Below are 14,058 nucleotides of genomic sequence, written 5' to 3'. Positions count from 1 at the left end.
ATTTATCGTTTTATAAGTCTATTCTTTTGATTTCAGCTGCAACATTTTGCTCCTCTCTTCGTTATTCATGCTATTCTACCAGGCATTCGATTTTTTGTGTGTTATTTTTCATAATTTTTTGTAATTACGTGTATGTATATATGTGTAAATTTTATTATTTTTTATGTTTTCTTTTCGTCATATGTATATACTTGAGCTTTGGTTTTCATTTCATCATTTTCTCAATTTTATCAAATGTTTGTTTTATACGTACTTTTATCCAGGCACATCATATCGGTGTAAGCTTAACGCCTATGTATTTTTGAATTGTGGTGTTTACAAAATGTGTGAAGTAATATCACTTAACACCAAAACAAATATAAAAAGACATCAGAATCTACTTATTAGAAGCTTTGTTAAATAAAATCTTGATATTAACCTTTTATCCTGCTATGATAACATTTTAATGGAAAAACAGTTTTCAATAAATGTGGGGTTTCGCGGCACTCACCTTGCACTTTTTGATAATTGAAAGTTGAAAAAAAAAAAATGTGACGAAAAATAAGTCCGCAAGCGATCCGATCTTCACGAATGCGTATCGGTATTAAGAAAGAGGCCGCATCGCGGTGCGATGTAGCAGCGTGTGATGCGGCCTGTTGCATATTTAGCACAGACTTCTGGGCTCACATTCTTGAAGCCTATGCATCTGCGATAGGCAGTTTTGACACTGTCCATGTGCCTGGGCAACTTGCTGTCGTTGTAACGGCCGCATCCCTCTAAATATCCCAGAATGGTGCAGGCGATGTGGGCGTCGACATAGGAGGCATCTTATATGATGCCCGTCCGGGATCTGTGATGAACGGTGTCCTGTTGCAGGTGCGGTTGCTGGTGCTGTTGCCGATGCTGTTGCCGGTGCTGGTGCGGTTATCGGTACTGTTGCAACTGCAGCTCGGGGCGTTGGGGTAGGCCCGGTGCGTTGCACGCTGGTAGCCGACCGACCGGTTGGCGTGGCTAACACTGTCGTATCTACGTCCATCGTAATCTGTATAAAGGAGATGGTAAATTATACATAACTGTCATATAATTTGATATGGGCAGTCGTGCCACGATATGTAGCATGAATGGGTCGTCGTATTGATCGACCATTTTTTGTTAGTTTTCGTGGTTGCTTTTGACGGTTTGTTATTCTTTGACGATTTGTTATTTTTAACGGTCGGTATTGGCGTATTTCTCGTTGTTTATTGGTTTCATTTGAATAGTTTATTGTATCGCGGGAACATCGGTTTGTTGTTTGCGGTTTCGCAATCATCGGAGGTTGGCAGAAAGCACAGCTTCACGAGAGGTGTGGTTTGCGTTCCGTTTTGCGTGTGGCAATCAACGACTCGTATGTGACCGTCGAAGCCGTAATATAGCTTTTCTATGCGGCCAAGCCGCCATTCGGTAGGGGGAAGACAATCATCATGGATGAGGACACAGTCTACAAGTTTAGGCGCTTGTTCAGGAGTCTTCCAATGATACCTTTGAGGCAATCCTTTATCTCCGTCGTCAGATTACTACATAGCTCAAGGTGTACTGCCTTTGTCGTGACAGCCACATAGCATTTCATGAGAGTGGAAGACCTTAACTTTGACGCCTTTACTAGAAAACGCACAGCAAAATCAACACCTGTTGTGGTGAAAAACAGAGCGAAATTGCAGCGTTCAAGTGGAAGTTCTGCCATAGTCTGCGCTCGCATCTTCTGTTTGTGCATATTGCAAACCTTGCACGTGAAGATGCACTTCTTGATTTGCGGCTTAAGACGGGGGATATAATACTCCTGACGCACCATATGTTGCATGAGGCGATGTTCGGTGTGTAGCTTTAAGATGTGGATGTAATTGAGGAATAATGTGGCAAATAGTGACCTCTCTGGAATTATTATGGGGTGGCGTTCGTTGTATGTTAGGCTTGAATTAGCAAGCCGACCATTGGCTCGAAGCAGACCTTTCGTGGCCAGAAATGGGTTTAGAACTAAGAGTGAGCAATTTTTATCAATCGGCTTCGATTCTCTTAGTAGTGATATATCGCGGCTGAAGTAGCGCGCTTGCGTATATGCGATTAGTGCGACCTTTGCCTTTTGTAACTCTAGGTGCGTCACTGAGTTGCATGGGAAATTTCATTCCACCAAAGAATGGTGGAGGCAAGGTGTATTGGCTTGCACCCTCTTGTACCTAGATAGGCAGGATTGTCAGCACTGGCTACGTGACACCAAGTGGCTGATCCCACTAGGTCAAGTATTTGAGACGTTCGATTAGAAATATACGTCTGTCATGCATGTGGTGCTTTTTCCAACCAGGCTAGTACAATTTCGGAATCTGACCACATATATTGTTTACATTTTGTCATGTTTAAATGCATTTGCACCATGGCTACTAATTTGGAAAGTAGTAGTGCGCCACATAGCTTAAGTCGTGGTAGACTTAGCGTTTTAAAGGAGCCATTTTTTTCTTTTTTACTAATAAGTGGCTTGTGGTCGTGGTGTCAGTTTGCGTGTGCACATGCCTTGCCATGCCATGTAATTCGACTTTGTGTAGAGGAGTAGTTTACCCGTCGTGGAATTTGTATCTTAGAAATGTCATTCAGATTGTTTGCGAACTGGACCTGCGGATTTGAGGGCTTTTATTAGCTGTGATAAGGCCTCCTATGCTTGTGGAAGAGTGTGACTTCTAGACAGAATATTGTCTACATACATTTGAGTTTTCAACACTTCAGTTGCCAGAGGAAATTCCGCCTTTGTAATGTTTGCCAATTCGTGGAGTGTTCGAATAGCTAGATATGGTGCACAGTTAACGCCAAAGTTAACTGTTTTTAATTTGAAGTCGCATAGAGGACTGGTAGGGAATCTTCGGAACATAACACGTTGAAAACCTTAGTCGTCTTTATGTACGACTATTTGCCGATACATTTTTTCAACGTAACCATTGAATACATATTGGAATATACGCCAATTTAATATCAGGAGCATTAAATTTGTTTGGGGTGTGGGTCCGGTAAATAAGATATCATTTAGAAAATTCCCCGAACTCTTACTTTTGTTGTTTTTTTGTTTGGTTTTACTACTGCGTGATGTGGCAGGTAAAAGGAGTAGTATTTGCCGTTGACGATTTTCTCCCCTTGTTTTGCTTCCTCCATATGGTCTAAATGGAGGTATTATTCTAACACACCATCATACTCCGAATTGAGTTTACCTTTTTTAAGTATGATTCTTTCCATACTTAGAAACTTAGGACCCATCCGAAAATGGTATTTTGCACCAGAAGTGTATTTGTAATTTTCTCAATACCTTCGAGTATTATCTGTGGTATAAAATCGCTGCCTAATAGATCTATTTGAGCGGGGGTGTTGCAGTTGGGATTTGCTAGCTTTAGGTGTGAAATCTTTTGCCAATGCTTGCTATTTATATGATAGCTTGGTAGCGTATTTGTTAATTTCGGTAAGACAATAGCTTCTGCTTGTATGCGTTTACCCGCTTTGGGCGAAAAGAGGGTAATGGGGCAGATTTTATTTAAGTTTTGAACAACTCTTCCGCCCATTCTCGTGATTTCAAAATATGCTAAATTTGTTGGCAACTGTAGCCTGTTTTGTGCCCTAGACGCTATAAATGATCGTTGGGATCCTTGGTCTTTAAAGGCCCTGAATTTAAACAGTTCTCGTCGGTGTTCGATGGAGACAACTGCTGTGGGTAGTAGTACCATACTGTGGTTCTCGCTAAGTAGCGTTTTGGGGTTTTAAAGTCTTTGAGGAGCATGGTGCTTCTTGGCAGTTTTCTGAATTTGTTGTTGCAGCTGTTGCCCTGTTTACGTTTGCGCTGTTTTGGGGGAATTATTTGTTATATGTAACATTTCACATTGTTTTGATCTCTAATATTCATTTTTTTGAATTTCTCGCAAGATTTCAGCTTGTGACCTCCCTTACAAAGTTCGAATGACGTTTGTTTATATTGTTCGGATTGAAAGAATGATTCTTATAAAGCTTCTATTTAAATTATTGTGACTACTTGCTTGGGGTCTATTAAAGCTTCTATTGAGGTCGTTTTGAACGCTTTTCGTTTTGACTAGTTCTTTATCTACCCTTTCTGCAATTTCATATTGGGTAGTAAGAAATTCTTTCAATTGTTGCCACGTTGGACACTTTCTTCGCTTTATGAATTCTTCACTTGTTTCTTTCTGAATTTTTGGTAAATTCATTAATATCGTCACTTGTTTGTAGACCAATATTCTCTCGTTTTCGTAACGTGCTTTTAGAGCTTCTCAAGCAAAATTGAAATTTTCGTCATTGAGAACGATCTGTTTGACTGATACGCCTGCTAATTTCTGCGCTTGTGATAATTTAGGATGGTTAATGTACACAGCTGTAAACATGTCCCGGAAGGACGGCCACTGTTCATAACCACCATGAAATATATCTGTGTGGCATATTGACACTTTAAGGTAGTAGTGTGGTAACTTGGAATCAAAAAATCGACAAAATTTTGTTTGCTTAATTGGAAAATACAATGTCTTGAGAATATACTGTGAAAATTGCAGACAGAAATTCGAAATATTTCGGGAGTTATAACGAGTTTCCTGGAGCGCTTCGGAGTCCTCTCTCTCGGAGTTGTTGAACTTTAAACGCGTTTTTCTTAAAACATTGTTTTTCTGGTCGGCATGGGTCCTAACTTTTTTTCTACTGAACCGATTGCTTTCAAGTTTTAGCAGGCTGTTCTACACACTTATAGTTCTTGTCGGAACTAACGAGAATTTTTTTCAACTAACTAACTTTTTATTTTTCAACCCTTTCTTTGCTAAAATAGAAGGACTTTTTTTCAAAGTCCGCCATTTTGTTATTTAGCCTTGAAATTGAACTTCAGTAGTTCCGACTAGAATGACAGGTCTATAGATTAAGAATAAACAAGAATATTTGATTTCAGATAACATCAAGAGCCAAAATCACCCGGACCACCCACGTGCATTTTTTTTGAGGTTCCAACTTCCAAAGTATTAAATTTTTTCAAATACATTTTTTTTATATTTTCAATAGGTAAATAAAAACACTCTAAATTTCAAGACAATTCATTTTTATTTTCCTTAAAAAAACCACCGTCCAAAGAAATCATGAAAATAGGCATAAGTTACCAGACTACTTAAGGTGAATGCCTGAACTTGCCTCTTGAGCTTGGCTTTGTGGCAGCTCTACTCTCGGTTGTGGAGTAGATGCAATTGAATTGATTAGTTTTAGTTGATCAGAGATCATAGCGTTTGTCTCTTTGTATTGGTCTAAGCAATTTTCGTAATTTGCGTAAGCCGAGGATTTAAAATTTTGTTGTAGATCTGTGTCATCAGATTCTACGATTGCGTCATATGACGCTTGGAGACGTGTCCAGAAATTGTCAAGATTTTCCTTTTTAATTTCTAATATTGAGTCAGAATTGTCCTTATTCGGTGAAGATGAAAATTGAGTGCAGTATCGAATTAGACTGTCACTCTCAGGAATAAATTTGGTGTATGAAATATCATTCACCCTATTTTGTTTTGTAGCACCTTGCTTTGAACGTGTAGCTTCTGCAGGTGTACACGGTCTTTTTTCGTCTGAAATCATTTTCGCAACTTTTAGTGACTGTATTGCTTTAGATTCTTTTGAATCTGAGCTCATTTAGAAAATGTATTGAAATAATTTAAAATGTCTAAATGTAAACTAGACTGGTAAATGTTCAGAAAAAGTTTTGTATATAATATAGAGAATGTATGCAAGAGTTTCAAAGAGAATCAATAAAACCAATGGCTTTTTGATAACCGAACTTTCAAAAATATTTTCGTATATAAATATATGTACTTATGTGTTTGGACGAGAACTCTTTTGTGTAAATAAGAGTTTTGATCGAAATTAATATAACAATAACGCGTTCAATTTCCGTGTATAACCATAAGTGAAGCCGAAAACCGAAAACTATTGTAGATTAATAAGAGTTTTTCAAACGAAATACGTAAATTACGCGTGTTCAGTATTCACTTCAATTAGGTTTAATTTGGTTTTAATTATTTAGTAATAACCGCAGAATTTTTTTTCTGTATGTATATATGAATATGTATATATATATATATATTGTGTCCGAAATTTGTATAGGGTATCCTTATAAGCGGATCTTTTGTAATTATCTTATACCATGTTCAGACCGAAAATTATACGTATTAGATTACATTTAAGCATTTCATAACCCAACAGTGTTCTTACTGCCGTTGGTTATTCATAAATCAGATGTTTTGACATTCAGCCATAAACATCAAAGTATTTATTATAGGTGAACATTGTAATGTCGTACCTTGTTATAAAAATTCTCTTTCAATTGGAAATAATTTGGGAATTATTTGATTCTAACCGCTTAGCAATGAAACGTTTGCTGTATGAACACGTAATACTAAAAGTGTAGTATATAGTATATGGAGCAAATTCAACAAGGTCTATTTGGATAAAGGCAAGTATATAAATATTGGTATTATAACTTCGTTTAATTATAATGTATATATAATTCAGACTCGTGGCCAAAAGTTTTGAGAAGTCGACTGCCAGGTGAATTCAGATGCATTTTTTAAAAACAACTTCCGAATGAAGCGCAATTCTTTCATTAAATTGTGTATTATGTTGCAAGGTTTGGAGAAGAAAAACACTAACTACCGGAAATCAATTCAATTAGAGAAACGCATTGCTATTGCTTTATATGCTCTTGGCTCTTCTGGAATTGGAAATACATTTGTTCAGAATTGGTAAAAGCACTGTCTGCTCCATTCTAATTGATTTCTGTCATGAAGTCTGGCGTTTTTTGTGGCCTTTGTATTTGAAGAAAATCCCAATGAACGAAATTCAATTGCGCGAGTATTTAAATAGTTTTGCATCATTGGGTTTCCCTCAAGTGTTAGGAGCTATAGGTAATAAGTTAAATTTTTTACATTAGAGTTTTTATATATTTTTAAGTTTTAGATGGTTGTCATATAGAAGTTCGCCCAACTGCAAAAGATGCTGTTGACTACTACAATTACAAAGATTGGTATTCTACAGTTCTTTTGGTTTTAGTAGATGCAAGGTATGTTTTTTCATGAAGCTCGTTTAAACACCTAATGTATTTCTTTAATGTTATAGATGTCGCTTTATATACATCAACGTTGCACAGTGAGACAACGCCGGCATCAAATACAAGGAGTCATTGTAGAGCTCTGAAATTTTGCACAGGTTATTTTTGAGACAATTCCAGTTTAAAAAAAAAAATTAAGAAAATTCGCCCACTTTTACGCCCACCTGCCATGCAGTCGAAATTTGTAAAATGCCGTATTTTCCGTAATACTTTAGGTATAACTTTCAATTTTGGTATACTTAAATGCTATACATATAGTTACAAACATTATTTGAAATAAAAATTGAACTTTGGCCCACTTTTAACTCCATCACCCATACTACTTCAACATAAAAAGTGCCATATTTTCTAAAATATATTAAATACAACCTTCAAATTCTATATTACTGTAATTTATATCATTTAAAATGTTTCATGCAAAAATTACAATAACACGCCCACTAATACGCCCACGTCCCATTGAAATGCAATACAAAAACAATATTTTTTTTTCATTCAATCAATAATTTTTTAACATCATCATGGTATTCTAATTTTTTCAATTTGTTTCTCATTCTAAATGAATAAATATAAGGATCTGATTATATTTGCAAATAGTGCATTACATCTTCATTCGTAGAAATACGTGAATTTTTACGAGAATGCAATAGCCTACAGTTATACTCCTTATTCACTGCTTCTTGCGCTTCTTCGGATAACATTCCTGTAGCAAAAAAAAAGTACACGAGTACACAAAATGTACATATGTTTGAGCAAAAAAAAAACTGGTTTGGCTCAGCGGATGGAAAAAATGCCCAAAAACCAACAACAACCAAAACCAAAATTATGCTCACTATATTAGGCTGCTTATGAGCTTTGGACAACAAAAATAATTAAAATGCAAGAGACTATTTAAATTAAAAATTATGCAACTATCTAACCCAAAGTCAATGACCTTCAACAAAATTATCTATCAAATTACAAATTACGTACTTTTTGTAGTTTTTTGTATGTTTAATGTGCTTTTACAAACTTTTGCTATATGTCCTCTACTTTAAATTAAAGCTGAGATTTCAAACTTTCATTTGGTAAAAGTCTGCACCTAGAGCGAGGGGCTGCTCTATATTTCCTAGGCCATTGAAAATGCAAAATATTCAATTTTTGCACCACAATTCTGTTGTTAAGAAAAAAAAATTGTGTTTTTTTTAAATTTATTTTTTCATTTACTCATTCTACAATAACTAAATTAATTAAAAAAATACTTGAAAGTTACATTTATTATGTATTTTTATTTTAATAAGCTTTTGATTATTACATATTGAACTAACATATTTCAAGCGCGTTGGCATACCTCAACTTTGACTTGCTCTAGACCAAAAAGTAATGAAGTTATGAGGCTGAAATTTCAGGGAATTGTTATTCATATATCTGTTAATATACTGTGAAAATTTCATTCAAATTGGACGACACGTCAAAAACCATTTTTTGCCGCGGTTACTATTGTGCTGTCTCACTGTGCGTTGGCAGTCCAGGCCGTTTTAATGACTCTTCAATATTTGAGAGATCATCTTTAAAAAGCGAGTTGGCACAATCTACTTATGTAAAGACATGAGTAAACAAATATCGTTGGTTAATGTTCCAGTCGTTTTGTTGGGCGACTCTGCGTTCAAATTTGATGAACATTTGATGAAACCGTACCCATTTTGTGTAAACCAACTTTTGGATAAAAAAAATTCAACTATGTACTCTCGAAATGCAGAAGAGTGGGTAGAATACTTTCGGTCATTTAAAGGGAAGGTTTAGACGCATTGGAAAAGGCTTGGATAACCACATGGCCAACACGAGAATTGTCATAAAAGCGTGCTGCGTTTTGCACAACTTTTTAAATGAGGAAAATGATAAAATTAATGAAAAGTAGATTGCAGCACAACCAATCGAAAACGAATCTCGACAGTTGCCAGAAGACGTCTCTAACATTTGTGGAAATGTTAACCCAAGAGCAGAGCAAATAAGACAAGCGTTCGTTTCGTATTTCGGTGAGTTATTACATTCAACTTTGAAGTATTATTAAATTTTAACCGATCCATACTTACATATCTCATAATTCAATACCAGTACAAAAAAAACAGATATTTCTATATTTTACATATGTTCCATATATATTTTCGTATTCATTTATATATATATTTTATATATTACATATATATTTTCATTTTCATTCACATACATGTTTAAATTCATTTTCCATTTTCTTAAACTAAAACTTAAAAAAAATTTTTAAATCTATTTTTGGCGACGAAGGAAGTCGATGAAAGCATCTTTCACTTCTTTTGAATCGTTTATATATTCTTGTAGGGGAGAAAGACGCTTTTCATCGGCTGCCTTCATCGCCTCAGTCGCCTTTAATAAGTCATCATTAATTTCCTCCATTATTGTTAACCCTGATTTTTTCTTTTTTACAGCATCGCTTGACGATGTCCGAGCGCAACCACGCGACGTAGAAGGTCCATCGCTTGGGCTTGGGAGCGGCGGCTCTCCTTCTGCATCGTCCTCAATGTAAATTGGTTCCATGTCAACTGAAAATAGAAGAAACAAATAAAAGTGTAAGGAAACATTCCATAACCGTTTTTCATTTTATTATGAATATTGGAATCTACTCCAATGCGCTTAAAACTTACCCACAATGCTATCCTCTACAAGTTCGGCGGAACAAAAACTTTTGAAACCACCCACTGCTTGGTGGACCGCCTCATAATATTTCCACCGACTAGGGGAGCCACCCGATGGGCCAATTTTCTGCTTTTCTTGTCTAAAAATAAAAAAAAAAATATTTAATATTATATGTTTACCTCATAATTTATTACTTATGTACCTGTATTTGTTGGTGAAATTGTGCAATTTTACTTTTATTTCCATGGACGTGTAATCGTGTCCAGCTAAAAGCTTTGCACAAGACTTTTCCTCATATATGTATATGGTTGTTTTTTCGCAGAGATCGCAGCTCTTGCATTTTTTATTGCCATATCTCTAAAAGGTCGGCCTCGGCAGCCTCACTTCACATTACTCTCTTTTTTTTGAGTTTTTTCCATTTTTTTTATTTTGTATTATAACCGACACTTTTTTGTTTTATTTTTTTGTGTTTTTTGTTTGTTAGTTTAAATTCTGACCAACATATTGCGCAAAATCAGAGTCGCATAGAGAGATTTAGCGTGGATCAGTTTCAAATCACTCTGATGAAGTGATTTCGAACTGTTTTTGTATGGCGAAATCCTGATAAATTTTTAAGATTAGTGGGATAATCCATTCAACAGCCGAAATCGCGTGATTAAGTGTCGGTCTGAACATGGTATTAAGTGCTAATGAGAGCTCGTTTAGAGAACACTGCACTTTATACATATATGTATGAATGTATAACGTTTTTATATGCAATCCTGCTTGTATTTGTCGGTCAAGGGACAAGGCATATATGCCAATGTGGACTTTGAAGTGATATTTACATATCGTAAGTGTGGTGAATATTTGTATTAAACCGCGACTTTTTTTTTCGGTGTTGCTTTAGCAGTAATTTACCCGTAATAGCATAGGCTAATCGTGTGCCGTAGGAACTTATGTATATTAGGGTGTGTCATTCTGAAGCAACTTTTTTTTCAACTGAAAAACAAGCTAACAACTTTCGAAAATGTGAAAAAAAAGTCACTCAAAAGATGAGCTCTTAATATTAATATTAAGAGGTGCCTATTTCAAATTTTCTATTTTCCTTATAAATTACATGGAAAAAAAAATATTTTTTTTGTGGTGGTTATTGTGCGGAGGTTATCATATGTGCACGCGATGGCTGCCAGTAGGGATGGTAAACTCGATTCGGATTCTACTCGAGAATGGCACTCACGTCATTGTTGACAGTCACAACTTTGAAGTTGTAGATAATTTCGTCTATCTTGGAACCTGCGAAAACCACCAACAATGTCAGCCTAGAAATCCAACGCAGAATAACTCTTGCCAACAGGTGTTACTTCGGACTGAGTAGGCAATTGAGAAGCAAAGTTCTCTCTCGACAAACAAAAACCAAACTCTATAAGTCACTCATAATTCCCGTCCTGCTATATGGCGCAGAGTCTTGGACGATGTCAACAACGGATGAGTCGACGTTGCGAGTTTTCGAGAGAAAGGTTCTGCGAAAGATTTATGGTCCTTTGCGCGTTAGCTACGGCGAATACCGCATTCGATGGAACGATGAGCTGTACGAGATATACGACGACTTCGACATAGTTCATCGAATTAAAAGACAGCGGCTACGCTGGCTAGGTCGTGTTGTCCGGATGGACGAAAACACTCCAGCTCTGAAAGTATTCGACGCAGTACCCGCCGGGGGAAGCAGAGGAAGAGGAAGACCTCCTCTCCGTTGGAAGGACCAAGTGGAGAAGGACCTGGCTTCGCTTGGAATACCCAATTGGCGCCACGTAGCGAAAAGAAGAAACGACTGGCGCGCTGTTGTTAACTCGGCTATAATCGCGTAAGCGGTGTCTACGCCAATTAAGAAGAAGAGGCCTTCTTTCTTCGTGACGGTCAGCTCCTCCTTATTATTCTTTTTTCTCCTGTGCAATGTCCCTCGTTGCAGGTCTCTGTGTCCAGCTGTGATGTTGTTTCTTGTTATTTCCTGCCCCCGTTTGAAATTGTTGTTTGTTTATAGATTTAGTTTTGCGCCCGTTTTATTTATTTGTTTTAATTTTGTAACGCGCCCGTTTGCTGTTTTAAGTTAAAGCGTGGAATATGCGTGTGGAATGTTACTTTGGGCACCACGACTTCACTTTGTACCACAATTAAAATGTGCAAAATTTCTTCTTGTTGTTTTTGCTGTTGTTGCTTATGTCACTCCATATTTTCACCCGTCACCTCACTGTTTTTTTTTTTTTTTCTAAGTGCACTGTTCGTGAACTTAGTTTGGGGGGAATACTTACCCTTGGATTATATATCCCTTTGTGGGTTTGGTTAAATAAAAGATTTATAAACAATGTATCGATTTATAATTGTATGTATTTCCCTTTGCGGGCGAGACTTCAATATTTTGAATACAATTTTAAATATATAATTATTTATATTTCAGTATTTTTTGTACAAATGTAGATGTATGATTAAGTATGGTTCCTTGGACACTGTTCACTTTCACTGTTGCTGCTTCTGCACACACACACACGCGACCGGATGGGGACTCCAACGTTGGAGTAAAACTTTGTGAGATTCAAAATTGGCGGATCGACGGTGAACGAACTGGCGTGTCCTCGATACGGGCGTAAAAAGCGAATTGTCTTCCACCCCCATCTAACCAATCCTTTTTGATCGGTTAGGTGGTGAAAACGATAACGTGTGGTGTGTGTGTAGTGTGGTTGGTTTGTTGCGTGGGGTTGCGTGTATGATGATGTAGGTTGTGTGCTGAATGTTGTGTTGTGTGATGAGTGTGAGTTGTGTGAGGGGCGAGATGCCAAGAAGTCGCATAAACATCCCGGCCCCCCTAGGCGAATTAATTGCCTAGAAGTAGCTGCTGTTTCTGTAGGGTGCTCACTACAGCGCTGAAACCCGTCGCCTTTCGTTGGTTACGTTGATGATGATGTTTTTTTTTTTTTTTTATGGCGAGATGTAAAAAAATCATCAAAAGACACTGTTACCTTTACAAAAGTAGTGTGGGACTTTAACCCACGAAAAAAAACATCTCATTAACGACACATAGCTTTGGTGAATTGCCCTGCGGAACTACCGATTAAGTATTACATCGTAGATCAAGCTAAGCCTATTGACTATAACGTCTCAGGGATTTTCGAGCTGGTTTTGGCTGTTTGCCTGGCTACATCGCAGTCGCTCTAGTCGTCGCTGCTCTTGAATGACCTTAGCGGCCCAGTGCTTAACATGGTTCCACACCTGCTTTGGCCGCAGCATGTGTGGCACTATGTTATCTGGCATTATTCTTTCAGAAATTTCCGTTTCTAAAAATGTCTTATCCTCCTTATATTTTGGGCAATGGAAAAAGATATGTTCGGCATTCTCATTTCCATAACCACAGGATGAGCATATTTCTACCTCATCATGGCCATATTTGCGGAGGTATTCCCTAAAACAGCCATGACCACTTAATAGCTGCGTCAAGTAAAAATCAACGTCGCCATGCTTTCTGCTAACCCAGGTTTTCTCATTTGCTATCAACCTGTGCGTCCATCGTCCTTTGGGCGCTGAGTCCCACATAGATTGCCATTCTTTCAGGCTCTGCTGTCTTTCTTCCTCGCGCTCTCTAGCTGTTAGGGGCTTGCCGATACTTTTGTTTTTATTGCACACTCTCTTTAACTCACTAGCCATTATTTCAGGTGGCATTATACCTGCAATCACTCCTGCGGCTTCGTGAGATACCGTACGGAAGGCGCTGGCAACTCTAAGCGCACTTAACCGAAACAAGGACCTTACCGGTTTTGCATACGTTTTTTGTTTTAGCGCATTAGCCCACACTGGTGCAGCATACATGACTATTGACTGAGTCACTTTTGCCAGTAATAGCCTCCGGCTCTGACTTGGCCCGCCTGTATTAGCTATTATTCGACTTAAAGCTGAATTAACCCGCACCGCTTTTTCACAAGCCTTCTCTATGTTTGTTTTGTAGTTCATCCTCGTATCGATTATTACGCCTAAGTATTTTAAGAATGACTGTGACGTTATTTTATTCCCGTCAATATCTAAGGTGACGACTTCCACTTTTTTCCTGCTGGATATGAGCACTGCTGACAGTTGAAGCTTCGCTGCTGTTAGCCATCTATTTATTTTTTGTGCAGTATTGCTGCATAAGTCTTCGATTTGGTGCAGTTCTTTTGCCACGATTGTCACCGCTATATCATCCGCATAACCTATTATTTCCACCTCTTTCGGTATTGGAAGACGAAGGATTCCATCATAGAGGATGTTCCATAGAAGTAGGC

General features: G+C 37.5%; 1 protein-coding gene across 1 annotated transcript; it reads right to left on the bottom strand.

Annotated features, from left to right (window-relative positions):
- Positions 1–9,385: 9,385 nt before the first annotated feature.
- LOC120780764 lies at positions 9,386–13,462 on the bottom strand. Its single transcript, XM_040113018.1, has 4 exons — positions 13,441–13,462; positions 9,975–10,038; positions 9,781–9,911; positions 9,386–9,678 (listed from the first exon to the last, which is right to left on the bottom strand). The coding sequence occupies exons 1-4, from the start codon at positions 13,460–13,462 to the stop codon at positions 9,386–9,388; spliced, it is 510 nt and encodes a 169-aa protein (XP_039968952.1).
- Between the last annotated feature and the right edge of the window lie 596 nt (positions 13,463–14,058).

The sequence above is a fragment of the Bactrocera tryoni genome, unplaced genomic scaffold (genome assembly GCF_016617805.1).
Source record: "Bactrocera tryoni isolate S06 unplaced genomic scaffold, CSIRO_BtryS06_freeze2 scaffold_25, whole genome shotgun sequence".
Lineage (NCBI taxonomy): Eukaryota > Metazoa > Arthropoda > Insecta > Diptera > Tephritidae > Bactrocera > Bactrocera tryoni.
The sequence above is the reverse complement of the archived record's forward strand: the minus strand, read 5'-3'. Positions and strand labels throughout refer to the sequence as shown.

What these genes read in the sequence shown, in the direction of transcription:
- LOC120780764 (XM_040113018.1), bottom strand. Translation starts at nt 13,462, where the DNA reads ATGCCACCTGAAATAATGGCTA. An exon ending in GCCACCTGAAATAATGGCTA is followed by an intron (nt 10,039 to 13,440) that starts GTGAGTTAAAGA and finishes CAAAGCTTTTAG; the next exon opens with CTGGACACGATTACACGTCC. An exon ending in AATTTCACCAACAAATACAG is followed by an intron (nt 9,912 to 9,974) that starts GTACATAAGTAA and finishes TTTTATTTTTAG; the next exon opens with ACAAGAAAAGCAGAAAATTG.